The sequence below is a fragment of the Cricetulus griseus genome, chromosome 2, assembly GCF_003668045.3.
Source record: "Cricetulus griseus strain 17A/GY chromosome 2, alternate assembly CriGri-PICRH-1.0, whole genome shotgun sequence".
In the NCBI taxonomy this organism is placed as follows: domain Eukaryota; kingdom Metazoa; phylum Chordata; class Mammalia; order Rodentia; family Cricetidae; genus Cricetulus; species Cricetulus griseus.
The window spans coordinates 194,631,637-194,652,361 of record NC_048595.1 but is presented as its reverse complement, the minus strand read 5'-3'; the positions used below and the strand labels follow the sequence as shown (position 1 = coordinate 194,652,361).

Below are 20,725 nucleotides of genomic sequence, written 5' to 3'. Positions count from 1 at the left end.
GGGCCCTGGAAGGAGAATGAGGTGGTGTTTCCTCTTCAATCCCAACACATCAAAGCATCAGAAACATGTAAATGGGTATGACAACACCTCCAGCTCCTAGGAAGGCAGATAACTATTGTGCTAATAGCTAACAGACAATTTGGCTTGAGTTTCCTGCCTTGCCCATTCTTCCTTCCAGCTGTAAATGCAGGAACCCTGGAACATTGCATAAGGAGTTATTTCCTACCAAATTAAAGTGCCACACACACATTTTATTGCTTTGTTACAACACAAAGAGATTTGTTTCCCAACTCAAAGAGTCCCTAGACATCATTTGATCTACCCATTATTTTTTTATTTAAGTTAGAAACAAGCTCGCTTCACATGTCAATCCCAGCTCCCTCTCCCTCCCCTCCTCCACCTCCCCCCACCAGCTTCCTAAACCCCCATCCCATCTCCCCTCCACTCACCAGGGAGGATGAGGCCCTCCTTGGGATCTCAAAAATCTCTCATATCATCCCGGGTGCGGCCTAGGCCCTCCCCCGTGTGTCCAAGCTGAGCCAGTATCCCTACATGTGAAATGGGCTCCCAAAGTCCATTCATGTGCCAGGGATAAATACTGATCTACTAACGGAGGCCCCATAATTACCAAGGCCTCTTCACTGACACCCACATCCACAGGGTCTGGAACAGTCCCATGCTGGCCTCTCAGCCATCAGTCTGGGGTCCATGAGCTCCCTCTTGATAGAATTTACTTTGTTAGAGGTCACTGAAAGCTTCCTCCATACTGAAGGGGTTTTAGAACAATCAGGAGAACAGCAACAACAATAACAAAAATGTGTATCCATAACCACACCAAGTAATTTTACTTGGTTTTTTTTTAAATGATCCCAGAAGAGATTATGAGAATTGTGATATTTTTAGAGCCCCTGGATGTCACCTATATGGAATACATAAGATGGGCAATCTAGACTGGTGCCAGCAGACAATAATATCCAGAGAGTTCTTGAAGCATGAACTTATCTACCAAATTTCAAACAGTCTGAGTTTGAGCTCCAAGTTTATAGTCAGAGACTAATGGCTGCATATCATGTTCTTGCTGCTGCAAACCTGCTGGTTTAAAACCTCATTGGCCTTGAGGATGGAATAAGGGAGCTTTTATTGCCTGTACTCAGTTACAGCTAGTATACCAGAACTAACAGGCTAAGCATCCAGATCTTTTCAATTAGATGGATGGTTGTTCTTCTAGGTTGAAGGGATTTAACATTCTCCTGGTCTTCCTGTTCCCACAGGACATGTGCACATCACTGACTTCAACATTGCTGCTCTGCTGCCCAAGGAGACCCGGATCACCACCATAGCTGGCACCAAGCCTTACATGGGTGGGTGTGAGCAGCTTCACAAGTGTTTCCTGCTTGTCAGAACAGATCTTGTGTTTCTGATTCTTCTAGATCCCATTCGCTGAAGGTCAGATTCATAAGGACTTGTACCTAGAGCAGTCAAGCTCCTTTCTGGTTGGCTTTACCTGGGGCCCTACAGATGTATGGGTCTGAAGTGAGGCAGAGGCATCTGCATCAAGCTGCACAGGGTGATCTTGATTCATCAGGGACATGGACTACATTCTGCAAATGCTATTTTATGACCTAATTAGTTGTCTATCCATTTCTGAACAAAAGTATGAACAAAATGATGAATTACCTATGTATGGGGAAGGGTTTTGACATGATAGTGACCCATTAATAAGCAACACATACAATGTTTCTACCTCATGGAACTTGCATACCAGTAGGAGAGATGCAAAGACAAATAAAACAAAAAGAATCAGAAATAAGTTGAGTCATAACATATGACAAGAGTAATAATTTTAGTGTTATTTAAATAATACTGTGTGCATGCACAATGTGGTAAAGTTTTGAAAGTATCTTCCAAGTTGTGGGATTAGCTCCAAGTTTGTTTTCACAGTAATCTTATTAGATAGTTTTAAAAATAGCTTATGCCTAAGAATGGTTCTGTCATGTACATGTCTTCATTTACAGTGATATATGGAACTGGGTTTTGCCTTGATGATTAAAAATTTAACAATGCAGGACTAGGAGTCTAAGGGCCCATAAAATCTACATTTAATTGTAGCAACAAATCAGTTACAAATCCTATCTTCAAGCCGGGTGGTGGTGGTGCACACCTTTAGTCCCAGGAGGCAGAGGCAGGTGGATCTCTGTGAGTTCGAGACCAGCCTGGTCTACAAGAGCTAGTTCCAGGACAGCCTCCAAAGTCACAGAGAAACCCTGCCTCGAAAACAAATGGCATCTTCAGTTGTCAGTGCTGTCTTCTGTAGAGAAACACTGTCTTAGTAGATCGTGCTGTAACCTGTGTCCACTGTGGGAAATCAGGAGACATGTGGCTTTCACAGTAATGAAAAGCACCCCTTTCCCACATCACTCCTAAAGACATGAGTTAATTCTCATAATTATCTGTTCATTCTTGGTTTGGCTGTAATAACAGGATCTTAACACTCAGATTTAGGTTACATGTTTGTCTGCTGGGCTTGCTGTTTCATGATTTAACAGACCCTAGTTGTTCATGAGAGTTTGTTGACTGTGGAGACAAGTATCAGCAGTAGAAGACAGAACTTGACTTTTCTGTGTGTGTGTGTGTGTGTGTGTGTGTGTGTGTGTGTGTGTAAAATTTGTGGTTCAGCTTCCCATTGATACCTATAGTTTTGGATTACAGTTTAGGAAGGAGACTCATGTCTGCATGGCTCACTGGAGATGCCAACATTTGCAGTACAGACTAACTGCACCAGACTTCCTAAGGGTAGGTCCCCTGTCATCATCAGGCTTAGAAAGTTATTAGGTCACTGCCCTGTAAGCTGAATTGACAAGCTCTGCCCAACACTGTGGCAGACTCATTGTGCTTATGGTAGGAATTCATGGACCTTTTTACATCCTCAAACACAAGAGATGGAGATATATACTACAAATTCTAATTGGTATTAATAATAAAAACTCAGAGACATATATTGGGGTTAATGACTGAGTATCAGAGTGCAAAGCTAGACACAACCATAGGGGACAGGCAGTGGTGGTACACACCTTTGATCCCAGCACTCAGGAGACAGAGGCAGATGGATCTCTGTGGGTTTAAGGTTAACCTGGACTATATGGGAGTGAATCAGTCAAAAGGAGAAACAGAGCTCACACCTTTAATCCCAGAACTAGGGAGGTGGAGACAGGAGTGATATGGCTGGGAAGAGAGAGGAATATAAGGCAGGAGGAGACAGGAGCTCAGAGCAGTCTGTGGTTTGGTGGAGACAGATGCGGTTTGGAGATGCAATCAATCTGAGGTTCTGTGGACTGCCCTTTCAGTTGAGCACTGATAAAGGTGAGAACTCTCTAGTGGCTGGCCACTTCACTTTTCTGATCTGCAGGAAAGCTTTATTTGTTATATCATAAACAAAATATCACCACAGAGATGGGTTAGAGCTAGCCCAGTCCTGCATCCCCTTACCAAGGTGTGAAAATCCATCTCGGTGAGATGGGTGACTAAGCTCTGAGAGACTAAACATTCACCACCATGCTGGATTTTAAAATATTTGAAGCATTACAATAAGCAAAGGGATTAAAATTTATTAGGCTTGATGATTGATAAGCTATCAATGGCTGGGGGTGAGGTACCAGTCAGATAAAGCAAGACATTAAACAATGCAGGATTACTAGCAAACGATAGGAGAAGAAATCACCTCTCCTCTTGTGCATCTATCTCTTATTAGTTAAGATCTTAAAGCTGTTGAAATTGAAGGGATTCAGTAGAGAGTGGAATGAATGGCACAAACCAGATACAGATAGAGAATTTCATAGAAAAAATCTGAACTTGAAAGATCAAGGAAAAGAGCAACGTCGCTTTCAATTTTTTCCTATCAATTTTCACTCTCTTTCCTCCATGTGATGAGAGGCATCACTCTTATATGAAAGGCCACCACAAGATTTTCTCTGGGGATAAAAAAGCCCTATTTTATGTAACATTTGAACAACTTCAGATTTCATGCCTTTCAATGACCAGTGTGGAGGAATAAATTTCTTTTGTCACTTCTAAAATAATGAACACATGCAATTCAGCCCATTTTTCTCCTGAAACCCACGGCACTCTGGTGATAAAAGGGAATATTCAGGCCTGCTGGTCTGTCCAGTTTATTCCCCAGGTTTCCTGGGCTTCCACATTATAGGCTATTTTCTTGGTGCCAAATCATAAGTGTGCATCTGGGGTTTCTAGGGATGGTTTCCATGGTGACAGAAGTACGGGGAAGACAACTTTCTTTTCTCTCCCCAGTCATTTTAAGTATAATATCTGTATAATTTAATTTTTTCACAGTTGTCATTTCTAGCATCTTCATGGAACAGAACTAGGAAATTGTAATCTAGACACCAGGCCAGGCACTGTCCCCCTTTCATACTTTTAATGGGCAATAGCTAGTATTTATCAAACTATTTCTGTAGACAGTATGTTAGATACTTTACATCCATTTATTTATTTTTTGAAAGCTTCAGGTTTGGCATTTATTGAATGGTACCCAGATGGTCAGAGCAAAATAGCCAACACTTTCTCTTTTCTTTGAAAGTTTATTTTGTTTCTCTGAATCATAATAAAACTCCGAAGAAGTGCTGAGGGGTATAATTAGAGAGGTAGGAAAACATACATAGGGAGGTTTGACACTTTACCTTGGATTGGCTTGGTAGCTACATTAGAGACCTATTCCTATCAGAGAGCATGTGGCTATTGATATCCCAAGATAAATTTGCTCTTCTATTTTGGCTCTCTTGGTAGGATTCCCCAAGTCATGTATCATCACATGCAACAGGATACATGGAAAGGCTTTCTAAGTGTCTGAGAGAAGATTGGTCTAGCTTCATCTTCAGACCTCTGGCATGTGGGTCTGCTCACCATGACCACCATTAAAAAATATGGAACGCTTCACGAATTTGCGTGTCATCCTTGTGCAGGGGCCATGCTAATCTTCTCTGTATCGTTCCAATTTTAATATATGTGCTGCCGAAGCGAGCACCTTTACATCCATTTATTCATTTATTTTTCTCAACCTGACCAGTGAGGCTGATTATACCTATTGACAACCAGATACTCAGTAATTTGTCATGATTTTCACGGTAGCAATTAGTCATCTTGGAATGAAAACGTTAGACTTAAGTCAAGTTCTTTCTGGCTTCAGATATTGAGGGGCATAAGGGGTAAAATGTGTGCTGGATCATTTTCACTTATGGTTCTTCAGAAGCTGAACCAGTTTAGTTTGTCCGTCATTTTGGGAATGTTTCCCATTGTATTCCAAAAGGAATGTGCTAGTGACATCATAGCCTATGACTTTACCCACAACTACTTTTGCCTTTGTTTTATTCTTTTTTTTTTTTTGGATAGGTCTCTTTTCATGAAGAATTATAGGTAGGAGCTTTCTTTTCCTTTTAAAAATTATATTCATGTGATTTAGTAAACTATCTTCTAGTAATTTACTAGCACTCACTTTACAATGCTGGTGTAGAACACTAGCAATTGACTAGGAATGAAGGAAGGAAGGAAGGAAGGAAGGAAGGAAGGAAGGAAGGAAGGGAGGAAGGGAGGGAGGAAAGGAGGGAGGGAAGGAGGGAGGGAAGGAGGGAAGGAAGAAGAGGGAGGGAGGAGGGAGGGAGGGAGGGAGGAAGGAAGGAAGGAAGGAAGGAAGGAAGGAAGGAAGGAAGGAAGGAAGGAAGGAAGGACCTAAGAAGACAGAAGTCCAGGCTGAAACAATGATGAGATGACAGGTGTGTCCTCCACACACTCTCGCCTGTGCCCTCCTATTCCACCTCACTACTCTAGGCCTTTATTCTCCCTCATCTTAGAACTGTGTGAGTGTAATTCAGATCACTTAGAAGTTCACCAATTAAAGCTTTCTCTTTAATACAGATGAGATGTGTGTGTGTGTGTGTGTACAAGTACACTACAAAAAATGCAAAATGTTGACAAGCGAAGAAGAAAGTAAGTTAACTCTTCTACCAATAGATGTTTATAGCTTCCAATTGAATGTTTTTCTTTATGTACAAACATACTTACCTTTACACCTTTGGAAGATGGATTGGACTAAATTTCTTTAATGTAAGTACCCATTTAATAATGTAAAGGTAACATCAATTGCTAGCATGTAGTGAGCATTTGTGATGCCCCAGGTGCTTTGCTAACTCTTTAATATTTATTGCATCATTAAAACAACTCTGTGAGACAGATTTTACTACTATTTTATTCATATATTTAAAAATCCAACCCAGAAAGAAAATAACATGATCATAACCACAGAGCAAGTGATTGACAGAGCATGAAATTAAACCCAAATCTAGAAACATCTAGCCTGGAACATTTGTGGCGATGGCAGTGATAATGATGTAATTACTGACATTTGCTGGCATTCTGGGTACATTCTGGGAGCAGGCCTTGGATCACTCACTCTGAAAGCAATTCTGTAAAGCAATAACGGTTGCTGTTTCCATTGTAGAGGTGAGCAATCTGAACAAGTATGACACAGGTCCAGGGAAGGTCTAGGAGCATGGTCTAAGCCAGTGGTTCTCAGCCTGTGGGTCCTGCCCTCTTTGGGGAGAGGGGTATAGTGACCCTTCCATGGGGGTCATCTATCAGATATCCTGCATATAATATGTTTACTTTACAACTCATAACAGTAGCAAGGGTTGAGGGGTCACCACCACATGAGGAACTGTATTAAAGGGTCTCAGCATTAGGAAGCTTGGGAACCACGGCTCTAAGCCATCTGATGTCCTTGGTTCAAGTCAGTCAACACATCTCTACTGAAAATGGCACCCTCTTCCCTCTGCCCACAGAGCTTGAGTCTTGTTTGACAACTAACACTGTTCATTTTTCCACGTCAGTGAATAGAACTAGCATTCTGTACCATGTGCTGCAGATCAAAGTGCACCACAAGATGTGTTTGGTTTCCTCTGTTGTTGAATACTTGGTTCTTTCCCATTTTGAAATATAACTTTACAATAGAAATCTTGTTAGTAGAATCATTCCCATCAGCTGCATTATTTGTTTGTGATGTATCAAATATAAAATAATGTCTTGTACTCTTAGGGATCATTGAGAGTAACCTTGGGTTTTATCAATATAAAAAAACAGTAAGGGGCCAACAAGATGGCTCAGCAGGTAAAGTTGCTTACTGTCATGCCTGAAGACATGAGTTAGATCCCTGAAAGCTGCATAGTAGAAAGAGAGAAGTGACTCCTACAAGTTGTCCTCTGACCTTCCCATTCACGTCACGGAATGGAATGTGCACACACACACACACACACACACACACACACACACACACAGACACACACACAATAAATGTCAAAAATGATAAATATGTGTTGGAATTAATAGTTGCTTCAATTTATCCCTTCACGCTACATTCACATTTCAAAATGCATTGCACACAATGAACATATATAAGTTTTATTTATTAACTAAAATTAACACTGCAAGAAAGAATTCCTGGTTATAGGTCACACATCATAATGTCTCCCTCTGAAGGTTCATATTGATTTCTACTTGTATGAGAAGAACATAACACATGAAATTCCCTGCATCCTCACCGGTGCCCAGTTACCAGGACCATAACCTCCCCAAATGATCAGTAGAAGTGGACCACATTTTGATGTTGAAATCCATCTCTGTGCCTTTTATCTATTTCCTCTTCATAGAATCTGCTCATTTTCTTATTGGATCTGTTTTTCTTCCCTACTTTTGCTTCCTAGTGATTATGTAAATAATACCCAACTTTGTGTATCAGGGATATTAAATCCTAGCTCCTAGTGTGTATTATTTGTTGTGATACTGTACACGAGTTCTCTGTCTCCTTGATTTAAGATTTGTTTTAAGATTCAGTTTTTGAGTCAGAGTCTTGCAATGTCACTCTGGCTGGCCTGGAACTTTCTATGAAGCAGACTTTAAACATGCAGCAGTCTCCTCACTTTGTCTCCTAACTGCCAGGACTGCACGCATGCACACTGAACTTCTTGTTAATATGATCAAACTACTCATGTTTGTGTGGAGGACTGGGACCCATACCTGGCCCATGTGTAGTGTCAGGGTTTCTGTCATAGATGCTATTCTAAGCTAGAGCTTCTTATTCCAGACCTTAGATAAGTTTACCTATTACTTTATTATCATATTCATTTTTACTTAATACCAATTCTACACTACTTTCACTGAACATATATTTAAAAAGGACCTTACTTTATTTTTGTTAGTTTATTAAGTAATTAATTGGAAATTCTGTATAAAATCACAGCTCTCCCATGCTGATTTGAAAATCATTCATCATCATTTAAATAACTTCATATACTAATATTCGTACTCTGGAGTTTTTAGCATTAATTGCCATAGCTTTATAATGTAGGTTAATCTATGGGATATATGGATTTTTCCTGTTCTTTTTCCAAAACTCATCATTTGCACACTCAAATCTCAAGAATGGGATTTGAGATCATTTCTATAAAATCTTGTGAGTTATTTTCATTATATTATACAATTATTTGGGAGACCCTTTCCTTCCATCCTGACAAAAAAATCCAGTGTCTAGGATTTTAACCTCTGAACAGCAAGTAATCACCATCAAATATCCAATGAAACATTTAAGTTGTAGCAAGCCTATTAGTAACAAGTGGAAATTAATTTTAAATGGAAAAAATAAAATGGCACATGCAACAAATCAGTAAAAACTCCAAGTGTGGAAAAGAGTGTCGAGCAAAAAGAACTTTGACAGCTGGTCTTGGTGTGAACTTCACAGCTCCTTGGTGGGTAGATTGGCCATATCTAGGTGTGTGAAATGCACACTGCCATCTTCAGCATGTCCCCTCCTGACAACATCACTAGTGATACAGAATCATAGCAGCACAGGAGTGGTCCAAACAGCACTGTTTGCAATACTTCCAAACTGAAAATAACTCCAATAGCTATCCACAATAGGGCAGATATGTAAGTCACCATGTATTCATGTAGAACTAAATTCAAACAAACAGAATTGCCTGGCAATTTGGATAAATCACAAACAAATATTATTGAGCTGTAAAAGCAAGACACAAATGACTACAGAGATAAGCATTTCATTTAAAAGGACTGATACAATGCAAGGATGTTTTCCTTCATTTTTTTCCTTTTTCTCTTTGCTAATATTTCCTTTATTATAATTGCTTGAAACAAATTAAGTAAGTGGCTATGCAGCTAGTCCCTCTCTCAGCTGATTGATTTATAGCCCTGGAGTAGTATTTATAATATAGGCAAAATTAAACTCTTGTTTAGAAATTCATATATTATTGTAAAAGTCAACATTATTCAGTTAAAATTCAGGATGGTGAAATCTACACAGGGTGGACAGGACAGGTACAGTGGTGGGAGCATAATTGTGTTTTTAATGGCTATGATGGTTGCAGGGGCACTGGCTTCTAAATACTTGTTCGTTTCTTTTGTGTTTCAGATACTTTCTGAATGTGTAAATTGAAAAACAAAGGAAAAAAATTTCCACACAAAAGACCTCCTGTCTATTTGGAGGGAGAGTGATGCCTTGCCAGTTCTGTTTGGTTCCTCTCGGGAGCAGGAGATCTTCCCAAAGAATCACAGAAATCCCCTCAGTATCTCCCATATCCATCTGCCTGCTTGAGGGCCTAAAATATCATAGCACTTTTGTATATTGTTGTGGGTTTTGTTCTTAAACTTCCATCATAATTCCTCTGGGCTTAGCATACCATGAATGTTTGTTTAGTAGAGAAATGTGTTTACAAATGTCTTCGTGTTTGGAAATAGAACAAATAGCAATCAAAAGGTAGACATCTACTTACACTGGAGAATATAAAAAAAAGAATAGTCACACCTCCTCCAAGGAGGTTTGATATGAGAGTACACTGTTTTGATAGTGTAATATTTACTTTGGCGTTTTGTAACAAGACTATCTCTGCCATGTTTCCAAATCATCTAGATGTCCTCTAAATGCAATGTTTGACACCTATTGCCTTAGAGATGATTTGTGGTACGATACTAAAGAAGGAATGCAAAAGTCCACTCTATCCAGGAGTAGGAGCACTGCGGGGTCAGGGCCATTATCTCCCCATTTGCACTGGTCCTTGGAACTTGAAGAAATGACACAGTGATGCGTGAAAGATGAATTCACCAGGGCATTAGACCCACTTAGTCCTCCAGCATGAAGCTCTTAGAATCAGTCGTGAGCATCCGGGGGATGTCAATATTCTACCCTTGTAATGGGAAGCTGTCCACAGAAATTTAGAGTTCGAGTGCACAGGTAAATGGGCTTGTATAAAGAAGTCATGTCCTCAGGATTTCCTTTACCCAGTCAGTTCCTTACTACAAGAGGCTTGGCATCAATTCTGTATACCTTTGAACTACGTAAATTCCTCTACTGTTGTGGACATTTGCTTTTGTTTCTTTGTTTTGATTTTTTGCAAATGCCTAACACCATTGACATTTGGACATGCATTAATTCATTTAATTTCTAAACTGATAAAGAATTCTTTTTAGTATTCTGATCTTGTTGGGGGCAGGAATTATGCTGGGCCAACTGATTTTCTCATGGGCACCATAAGTTGTAGAGGCAGCATTTGAACCCAGCCAGGTGCAGAGATAATGACTAAAAGTCTGGTGGCTTCAGTGTTCATTCATCTGTGTGATAAGTTTCTAACTACTGACTCAGTTGAGTACCAGGCTCTGTACTAGACACTGTGTGTAGCCTGATGAGCAACAGCACCGTAACTGTCCTTGCTCTGTCCTTCATGTTCTAACTGTTATGATGCAAGTATATTCATAAATAGGTATAAAGAAGTGCTTAAAGAAGTCCTGAGGGGTCATCTCTGAGGGTTCAATTGATGGTGACTCTGGTTTCCAGTAGAGTCAATTTAGAAAACTATGGTTATAAAATATAAATGTCCCATGGCATAAGTGTTATACTTCCTTGAGTGCCCTCTGTCCTCTTTCTCTTGCCCTCACACACTAGAGGCTGCATTCACCTCCCTTGATGCTGTATGGTAACACCAAGCCAATATGTTTCTCCTACAACTCTAAACATTATTTGAGAATGCTATATCCATTCAGCTCCTTTAGCGTAGATTTTCCAGATCAAGACAGCATATCCTCCTCAGTTTTCTTTGTCTCAGAGTGAGTGGCTCATTAGGCCCAATAGGACCTACAATGCAATAGGTTCTAAAGAAGAGAAGAATTTGTCCATTAAGGTAGGTGTGTGTCTGTTTGTCTAAGCTGATGAATGGGACTGAAGAGAGAGCTAAAAAATTAGAAAATGTTGCCTGCTGTGAGCAATCTACCAATGAATAATAAACATCCTGAAAGTGTTTACACCTTTCAGGCTGCTAATTCTTCTTTGGAGGAATGTGTTGGGAAAATAGATTGATTGGCGGCTCAGGGAGTGAAACTAACCTTTTCTGTCTTTTTTCAGCACCTGAGATGTTCAGCTCCAGGAAGGAAACAGGCTACTCCTTTGCTGTCGACTGGTGGTCCCTGGGGGTGACAGCTTATGAGCTGCTGAGAGGCCGGGTACAGTTGAACCACACTTTCTTATTTTTCAATATTCTAGAAAAAATTGTTTTCAAAATCTGCTTCTTTATGTGTATGTATGTGTGCCTGGGTTTGTGTGGGTACCCCACATGTGTGCAGTGCCCAGGAGAGGGCATGATTCCCTGAAAGTGAAGAAAGAGGTGCCTGTGAGTCACCTGTTGTGGGTGCTGGGAGCCAAACCCAGGCCCTTTGCAAGCACCCAGTCTTTTAACCACTAAGCCATCTTCTCAGCCCTTTCAGATTTTGTTTCTGAATGAAAGAATTCATTATTTGCTAAGAACCAAGCACTTTATTTGAAATCAGAAAACACCTACACTGTCTGGTGTTAATAATACCCCTTGAGACCTCTGCAGAGGTTAACTCAGTGTCCTATATATGTGTCACCAAATCTGTCTGTTAATATTAATTACATAGATAAGTTAATAATATGAATATCAAAAACTCCTAGTGAAGGGAAATCAATACACTTCAGTATCTTGGATAAATAGTCGTGTATGTTTAAAGAAAATCATTTTAAAATCACTGGACAGAGCTTTAATTTCAGATACAGCTCTTAAAAAAAAGTCTGAGTTACTGACAGCAGACAATTCGTGCTCTATCTTGCTGGTCCCATGTCAGATGTGGCTGCTGAGTCCCTGGCAAACTGAAGTAGTGTCCTTGTCAATGGAAACATTTCTCAAGCAAGAAACTCTTCTCTACAAGAAGTACAGAGAAACATAATAAAAATTATATTTTATACAATCCTTACAAACTTGTATGAAATTCAGATATCCCCCAAAGTTTTATCATAGTTAGCCCAGCCTACCAAAATAGCAGACTGTGAACCAGGTAACTTAGAATGTTTATTTTATTACAGCTGTGGAGGTTGGAAGTCCAAGTCAGAGAGTCAGAAATGCTGGGTTCTAGTGTCCTTACAACACAGAGAAAGGAAGGTGGGTAGGGGGAAGAAGATAAGGATGCAGAGAGGACATGAAGGCAAATGGCAGAAAGAGAGGTCATTTAATCTTAAACCTTCAGGCTCTGCTATTAGGATATATTCTGTCTCAAACTGTCTGCCTACCATAGTTCCTGTCTTCAAATGCCATGTCACTGAGGGTTAGACTGTGTGTGAGGGTTACATCTAGACCATGTTGTTCATCTCTTGGCTCTCCAAAACCAACCTCCTTCTCACATGTAAAATACACTCAATATAGTCCATTAGCAATAATATTTTCTCCTCCCAACATCATCTCTAGAGTCCCAAAACTCATCTGAATATCATCCAAATCCAATGTGCATGGGACTTAGAGCATGGTTCATCCCAAGGCAGAATTCCCATCTAGCTAGGAACCTGTAAAGCCAGACAAATTATGTGCTTCCAAAATATAATGACGAACACAGACACCAGTTAGACGTCCCATCCAAGAGGAGACAAATAAGAAGCAAAGAGGGGCACCAAGTTCAAAGCACAGAGTCCAGCTAGTTCTCTTTGACCACAAAATGGAACAGAAGATGTTCAGTTGTCTGACACCTTTCCTTCATTCCAGCCCACAGTCTGTGCCCTTTAACTCAAACAAACGGTCCCTCTGCTGGCATAATTCCACCTGCACCTTTAACTTTGCTTGTAAGCCCATGGTTCAATTATCAATTAGTTGTCTAGCCTTATCCTTCATGTTCTCTTCAAAATAACACTGTCCCTTCTTCATAAGCTTGTTTTTTGTCCTTTTTAATTTTTTCTTCTCTTTTTTGGTTTGTTTTGTTTGTATTATTTTATACTATGAACAGAGTCCAAATTTTCAAGATTTTAGTTTCTGCTTCTGTCTTGCTCAATAATTTTCATTTGTAATTCCTCTCTTCTTTTGCATTTTATTATAAGTAGCCACGTGGAGCCATGCTTCTGGCATAATGATCTTTAGGTTCTTAGGTGAAGGAGTTGTTTTGTAGATATATCAGTTGGGAATGGATTCCACAACTCTGCATTTTATTGGTTTTAATTTTCTGTAATGGTCTCTATCTGCTGCAAAGAGAAATTTCCTTGATGAGGGGTGAGAGTACTAAGCTGTAGGTATGAGGATAAATATTTAGGGATTATGCTAGCAGTGGGGAGTACATGGAGGGATTGGAAGGGGGAAATGGAGGTGGAATTTATGTAACTCAAAAAAATTAAAATAGGAAAGTCAAACAAACAAAAACAAAATCTGAAACAACAAATAGACCAAACAAAACAAAGCAAAAAAAAAAAAAAAAAAAAAAAAAAAAAAAAAAAAACTCCTAGCATTTTGCTGTAACTACCAAATCTTTCTATTTTCTTGTGGATAAACCCTCTTCAGATGTTTATATGTATAATATTTAGCAGTTTCAACAAAAATAAATCATGTTTTAACTTCCTGCTGAGACAATTTTATAACTCCTTGTGTTTTGTTTGGGGAACAGAATCACTGTGTAGCCCAGGCTAAATTCAAGCTCCTCATCCTCCTGCCTCTGCTTCCCAAATTCTGGGATGGGATGTGAATGACAGGCTTGTGCCACCTACCCACTGACCTTTTTCATTCTGTACTCTTGAAACACAACCACAAGACACCATTTACTCCCATCTGACACTTTGTTTCCTACACACCCGTTCATCATATATTCTCACTCTTGGTTGACAGCACATTTTAAGGTTCTTTGATATATCCCATCATGTTGTTAGCTAGTCATGTGTCACTCCATAGAGAACTTTCCCTACATTACCTCCTCTCATTTTTCACAGCCACCCTTCACAGTGGTTCATTTTGCTGATGAAGTAGCTTCATTTTGTCCATGAAGAAACTGAGGGTCAGAAAATGAATGACCTGATTTAGCATCCAAAGCCTTCTGACCTCAAGCTCTAACACATGACTACATTATAAAACCTTTTAATTGACTCCTGGGAAAAACAAACACTTCCCCTTCTTCCAGATTAGTTCATCCATCAGTGATTACTTAAACATCTGGAAAAGGTCAGTCATGTGTTAAATGTGTACACACACATTAATTGTCCTGTGATTAATCTAATGTGGAAGTCCTGGTCCTGTGCATATAGTAACCTCTCTGGCTTTAAGTTGCTTACAGTTTCTCTAGAAGACAGGAAAGCCCAAGCCTGGCAGAGCAGTTAGTAACCACAACGTCTGCCCTCTAGTGTAAAGATGTAAAATCATCATTAGCTTGTCTTTTATTTAAAATTTTTTTTAATTTTTGGAGTAGGTTAGAAAGTAACACGTTTCCAAATAAGATTTTCATACTGATTTCATTTTGGGTTTTTAAATTTCTTTTATTCAAACTAAAGTCATAGATGACATGATTGTCCTAGAAAAGGTTTTGTTTCTTTGCTTAGCTTTTTGTCCCAGCATAAAATTCTCTACTACATACTTCATGGAAGCAGAGTATTAGATGCTGGAGTTGATATTTTCTAAGAAATTTTTTATCCTTAACCTTCGCGTTATATTTAATGTTGTTATTTGTTTGTTCAAAAGCATCTCTCTCTCTCTCTCTCTCTCTCTCTCTCTCTCTCTCTCTCTCTCTCTTTCTCTCTCGCGTGCGCGCGCGCTCTCTCTCGTAGCCCAGTCTGACTTTGAACTTATGTAGCTGAGACCAGTCTTAAATTTCTGATCCTTCTACCTCTACCTCCCAAGTTTTGGGATTACAAGCACATGCCACAGCATCTAGTTTTTGTTGTATTTCAGATAAGGCTATGGGGAAATTCTGATCTGTTTGTAACCAACTTTATAAAATAATTTGAAGTTTTTCTATTCATTGTTCACTTTTTATATAAATATGGCTTAAAGTTATGAATAAAACAGTTTGAATGAAATCAGTGCATCTGAGACTGGTTCAATCCACTGAAATATTTTGCTTGGATCTGTAAAATAACAAGTTCTTAAAAATTTTTTTTGATGAAAAACTAAAGTCCATGACATTTCTTTAAAAATCCACAGTAATTCTGACAGGATTTGACCATGTACCCCATATAGCTACCTGTCAATCATCTTGAAAAGGTTCTTGTTTAGATTTTATTATTTTAAGGTTTACCTTGTAAATACTTGCAGGCTTTCCCCCCCCACTTTGACCTGTAAATGAAGGCTTTCTCTTTTTCTCCCTTAAGAGACCATATCATATCCGCTCCAGTACTCCCAGCAAGGAAATTGTGAACATGTTTGAGACGGCAATTGTAACTTACCCTTCTGCTTGGTCACAAGAAATGGTATCCCTTCTTAAAAAGGTGAGACAGGAGAAAGAATGTTGGAAGGAAGCCAAGAAAGGAAGTGCACATCCTGGTTTATGGGTTAGAAGTCAAGATGTGGTCAGAGTAACACCCATTTGTAGAATGGTTGTTGTGACTATTTTCAAGTACATGGCTTTCTTAGTTCAACCTACAAGTGCCTTTGGGTGTCCCAAGGCCTTCTCAAACTCATCGTGTTCAAAACATAATTCTTAATCTCTCTGTATTTCCTGGGTCTCTTCCAATGTTCCCTCTCCCAATGGTTGATCCCTTCACTGGTACTCATGCATCATCTTCATATCTAGTCCATCACCTGACCCTAAATTTATACTTCAGTAGCCATTGTCACATTCACTGCCTTTCATATCCTTGGCATTTCTCTAAATGCTATCAAATCCTTTCTGATTTGTTGCATGCTTCTGCCACTCCACTCTCTTTGGTTCTCTTTCCCATATTTCAGAGACTTCTCATTGGTCTTTGAGTAAAGATCAAACTAAATTGTACATTACAAAGGCTCTCAAGCTTTGGTTGGTTTGGCTGGTTTTGCCTTCTCCTCTCATTCATCCCCATCATATCACTACCAGGTTTTGTACATGAGACTCTCTCCTCCTAGATCACCACTTCATGTCTTAGCTCTTCTAGTACCTATCCCGAGATCAATACAACTTAGTGTGATTTTCTGACTGAGGATGGTCTATACATTGCTCTCTACAACTCCATTGTAAGTATAGAAACCAAGAGAAGAATTTTGACACTGCTTGGTCAATACTACACCGTCACATGGTCAATGTATGTGTCTCCTTGGGTAGTGAATGAGCTTGTTTGGCTACTGTTAAACTGAAGTCATGTGTTATACATGGTCTGGAGCTGGATGTGAGCCAGGTACAGTATGACCACATATTGGCTTCAACGGGTCATAGATTGAAGCAACAATACAAAGAAAAAAGAATTGCTGGCCATTTTATGTCATTTGAAAAACAGAGCTTTAGGTCTTAGCTCTGTAAACCACATCATCATACTGTTTTTCATGATTTGAGTTTGGTAAGTCATGGTTTAGAAAACAAACTTGCCCAGTAGGAGAGTTTTGTTTAATTCCTGGGACAAGCCACTTGTATGCATCATGTTGCAAACACTACTTCTAGTGTTATTCCAAAGCATACATTCTCCACTTTATTGGCATGTGGGTAGAAGGAGATCGCTGTCTTGTCAAACCACTTGCTCAGTTTCTGCTACAAGGAACTGCCTTTGGATACTCAGTTTAGAACACCTAGGGAGAATTTCTGGGGTCCACCTATCTGGCCTTCCTTGCAACAATTATGCTTGCATTTCATTGGCAGCTTCTTGAGCCTAATCCAGACCAACGATTTTCCCACTTGACTGACATTCAGAAGTTCCCTTACATGAGTGACATGAATTGGGATGCTGTGCTGCAGAAGAGGCTCATTCCAGGCTTCATTCCAACCGTAAGTCAAGCTTAACAAGCCCTAATGGTTCCCACACCCGGTTCACATTACTCTGTGTACAGGTCCATGCAGGGTCTCATTTGATCATCACATTAGTAAAGTAAAAATGCCCCAATACTAGATTTACAGAGGAGTAAACAGAGTGATACATGGGGCAAGGTGGCCACCAAAACTCATATAACTGGCAAAAAGCTAAACTGGGACTCCATTCTAGAGATGTCAATGTCTAGGCTTCTAGGTTTTAACCATGTGTTGTCCTGTAAGAGGTTTTAGTCTCCCAAATAGTTTTTCTAGCAATGTGCTGGTTGGAAAAGAATGATTGTTTTCTTCTTGCAAGGAAGTAATCCTTGATGCCTATCGAAATCTGTGAGTTAGTGGGAAACTTCATCCCTAGGATCATACCTCTTCTTTTGTAGGTTTTATTGTACTGATGTATGGTTTTAGGAACTAATAATTACAGAGAGCTAACTCCCTTTGGGTGAGTACCCAAACAAGGGACATTGTGTCCCACTGTAAACTTATGGATAAAGATCAGGCGAAGGCTCTACTGAGGCTCCTCTCTTCTCTCTGCCTGGGATTTGAATTATACCACTAGATAGAGGAACACTGGCAGGAATTCTGTGCTCCTGGGGAGACTTGAGTTTTCTGTTCATGTCCAAGTAAGGCACTTGTTCTGGGGACATGGACACATGGATGTTTCAGTAAACAGCTGGATACGGTGCTCACTTATCAGTCAAGTGATAGCCCTGTGAAAGGAAGGAGAGTGTAATGTGGTGACATCTGAGGTGTGTCTACTGAGTGAGCAACAGGAAAGTAGGGAGAGATTTGTACTTGGGTGCATGCCTGATGTATGACTATGGCAGACCCTGGGAACCACGTCTTGCAGGTACAAAGTTCCTTCTGTTAGCCACTCCTGACTCCTGTGAGAGGCTCCATCTTACAGATTTGTGGTCTTTCTGTGACTCTGACCCATTTGGAGAACTTACCAAGTGATGAATTCTTGGCCTTATGTTCAGAAGTCCTGATGCTGAAATTTGGTTGGTGACTTTGGAAGCTGAACAAGCAATGGCCATGATTCTGATCTATTTGCTCATTGGAACAAACTGAGAAACCCAGAAGGCACTTAGGAATATTATTTTAATGTGGTCTCCTTCATTACACACTGAGGAATAGTTAGAAGTTTGTAAAAATAGTAAACTATACAATCAGAGAATGTAAAAGACAATGCCGGCAGTAAATGCTATAAAATCTCAGTGGGGAGCCAAGATATTGTGCTTGGATTGCTCCTATTAGGACTAAGTATTATTCTCTGTGTTAGGAATAGTGCAAGAATCTGAGGCCTCAGTCATATTTCCTCTTTACAGAAAGGCAGGCTCAATTGTGATCCGACATTTGAACTTGAAGAAATGATTTTGGAGTCCAAACCACTTCATAAGAAAAAGAAGCGACTGGCAAAAAAGGAGAAGGAGATGAGAAAATGTGACTCCTCTCAGGTAGGTGGGTTTTCCACCAAGCTCAGGAAGTATAGTTCATTCTGGAGCTGCTGTAGGGAGGTCATCTCAGAAGTCTGCTTTTGCACTATGTTGGGGATTTATGGTGATGAGGGAGGCAGGGAGAGCTGAGATGGCTGCTGGGTTGTCTGCACCTCCTTGATTCCAAGCAGCATCCAGAATACTATTCCCTGGGATTTGGAGGATATCATCTTAAATTCCCATCATGTCTTCCAAAAGGTATGGGACAGGCTGTTGAAGGTGCATGTGCAGGACTCTCTGACAGGGACATGGAGGGTGGGTTGACTGCTACTGTGTCAGCATTGTAATTGTAGCTAACATGCACTTTCAGAAGCTGAAAGTGTGATATATATATTCTAGGGTGCCCAAGTCATTGTAGCCGATTCTGATAGAACAGTGGCCCTGGTAGAGGGATTCCCCTCCTGCCATCTTCCCAGAATCTACTCCCATCTGGAAACAGGACTATTTCTATCCAGGATGCTCACCGAATATAGGTTTATTGACTATTTGAGGTCCCTATGTGTCAGCTAAGCTTGCCTCTGTTTCTTTGTTATGTTCACCTTGAAGACATGTCTTCTCCAAGAGCACCTTGATGCTGTTCAGAAGGAATTTATAATTTTCAACAGAGAAAAGTGAGTAACAGTGGGGTGGAGACCAGCAGCTTAAAATGATGTTATTTAAGCAGATTTCACTTGCCTAGATTTGATATATGTTTAAGAGTTTTTATTTTCCTTATTATGTAAATAATATAAATCTAAGATACAGATTTTGAAATTTCCTGGAGCCTTTTTTTCTGTCAGTGTTTTTTAATTAATAAATAACCCTTGTGTTGTAGTTTTGCCTATGGGAACTGAAATGTAAACACAGTGACTATTTAAAAAGTATTTATTCTAACATTTGGGAGGATGTGTATATTCATTGGACAAATTTCAGGAGTCAATTCTCTCCTTCCACCTATGGGTCCTAGGGATTAACTCAGGATGTCAGGCCCATTGGTAAGTGCCTCTACCCACTGAGCCATCTTGCCAGCCCAACAATTGGTTTTTTAAAAAACATTTTCTTAGTTTATACCTCTTTATAAGTTGAGGAAACCCTGAGTGGAATCAGCAGGTTGTATTTGTATATTTATTCATTTGTATTACAACAATAGTTAAAGAGGAAGAGGTAGTAAATTCTGGAGGGGGCTGAGTCAGACATAAGACAGGTGGGAGGGAGGAAAGATGGTGAGATTTAAATAATTACATTTTAATTATGTTTTAAAAGAAACAAAAATTACTGGATTATATCTATCATTTCAAAAGTTTAAATTCATTTTCCTTTGAATGAACAACCTTCCCTTCCCCCCTCTCTCTCCCTCTTTCTCAAGAGTAAAAAGAGACTTTAATCAAAGACAAGCAAATGTTCCCTTGGAACAATCCAAAAACAACACAGAAGAGGAGGATGGCCAGAATAACAACCTATGAAGCTTCATCATCTTCAGGGGACAATTCCAGGCACCTGGCCAGAAACTTGTGATTATTGCCTCCAGAAGTGCTAAAGGCAGTCCTTACCACACCACACCTCATGACATAGAGAATGTGAATGAATCCCCTTCCAAGGTGGCAACACTCTACTGGTTCTGGGTCCTCCAATCTTATTCCACCACTCATTAACTTTGCAACCTTAAGAAAATCATTGAACTCCTTCCTCTGTCTCAGTTCACTGCTCTGAATGTGGAGGGCTCTTCCAGATGAGCTAGCCTTTACTCTGTTAATGCCACAGTTGTTGTTCTAAACAGTCTTTATTCTCATTTTTGAATGAATATTTGAATGTAGGGTTTTTTTTTTCACATTTTCGATGACATTGTGAATACGGACATTGTATACAGTGAGCCTCTTCAGGGCTAGAGAATATCATACAGGGGCCAAAATTCCAAGGCCTGGTTAGATAGGAATAGGCAATTC

The 20,725-nt window shown here is 39.8% G+C and overlaps 1 protein-coding gene and 1 non-coding gene across 2 annotated transcripts in view; one reads left to right on the top strand and one right to left on the bottom strand.

Moving 5' to 3' along the window:
- Positions 1 to 20,245, top strand: part of Stk32a (serine/threonine kinase 32A) — a 73,156-nt gene extending 52,911 nt beyond the window's left edge. The window contains exons 5-11 of the mRNA XM_035439046.1: positions 1,272 to 1,361; positions 11,471 to 11,568; positions 15,692 to 15,808; positions 17,146 to 17,271; positions 18,636 to 18,764; positions 19,350 to 19,414; positions 20,149 to 20,245. Coding sequence (XP_035294937.1) covers positions 1,272 to 1,361; positions 11,471 to 11,568; positions 15,692 to 15,808; positions 17,146 to 17,271; positions 18,636 to 18,764; positions 19,350 to 19,414; positions 20,149 to 20,245 — 722 coding nt within the window. The remainder of the gene's footprint in view (positions 1 to 1,271; positions 1,362 to 11,470; positions 11,569 to 15,691; positions 15,809 to 17,145; positions 17,272 to 18,635; positions 18,765 to 19,349; positions 19,415 to 20,148) is intronic.
- On the bottom strand, positions 4,932 to 5,038 carry LOC113831052. The gene has a single exon (XR_003481822.1). It is a non-coding gene; the product is annotated as a U6 spliceosomal RNA (small nuclear RNA).
- Positions 20,246 to 20,725: the final 480 nt, after the last annotated feature.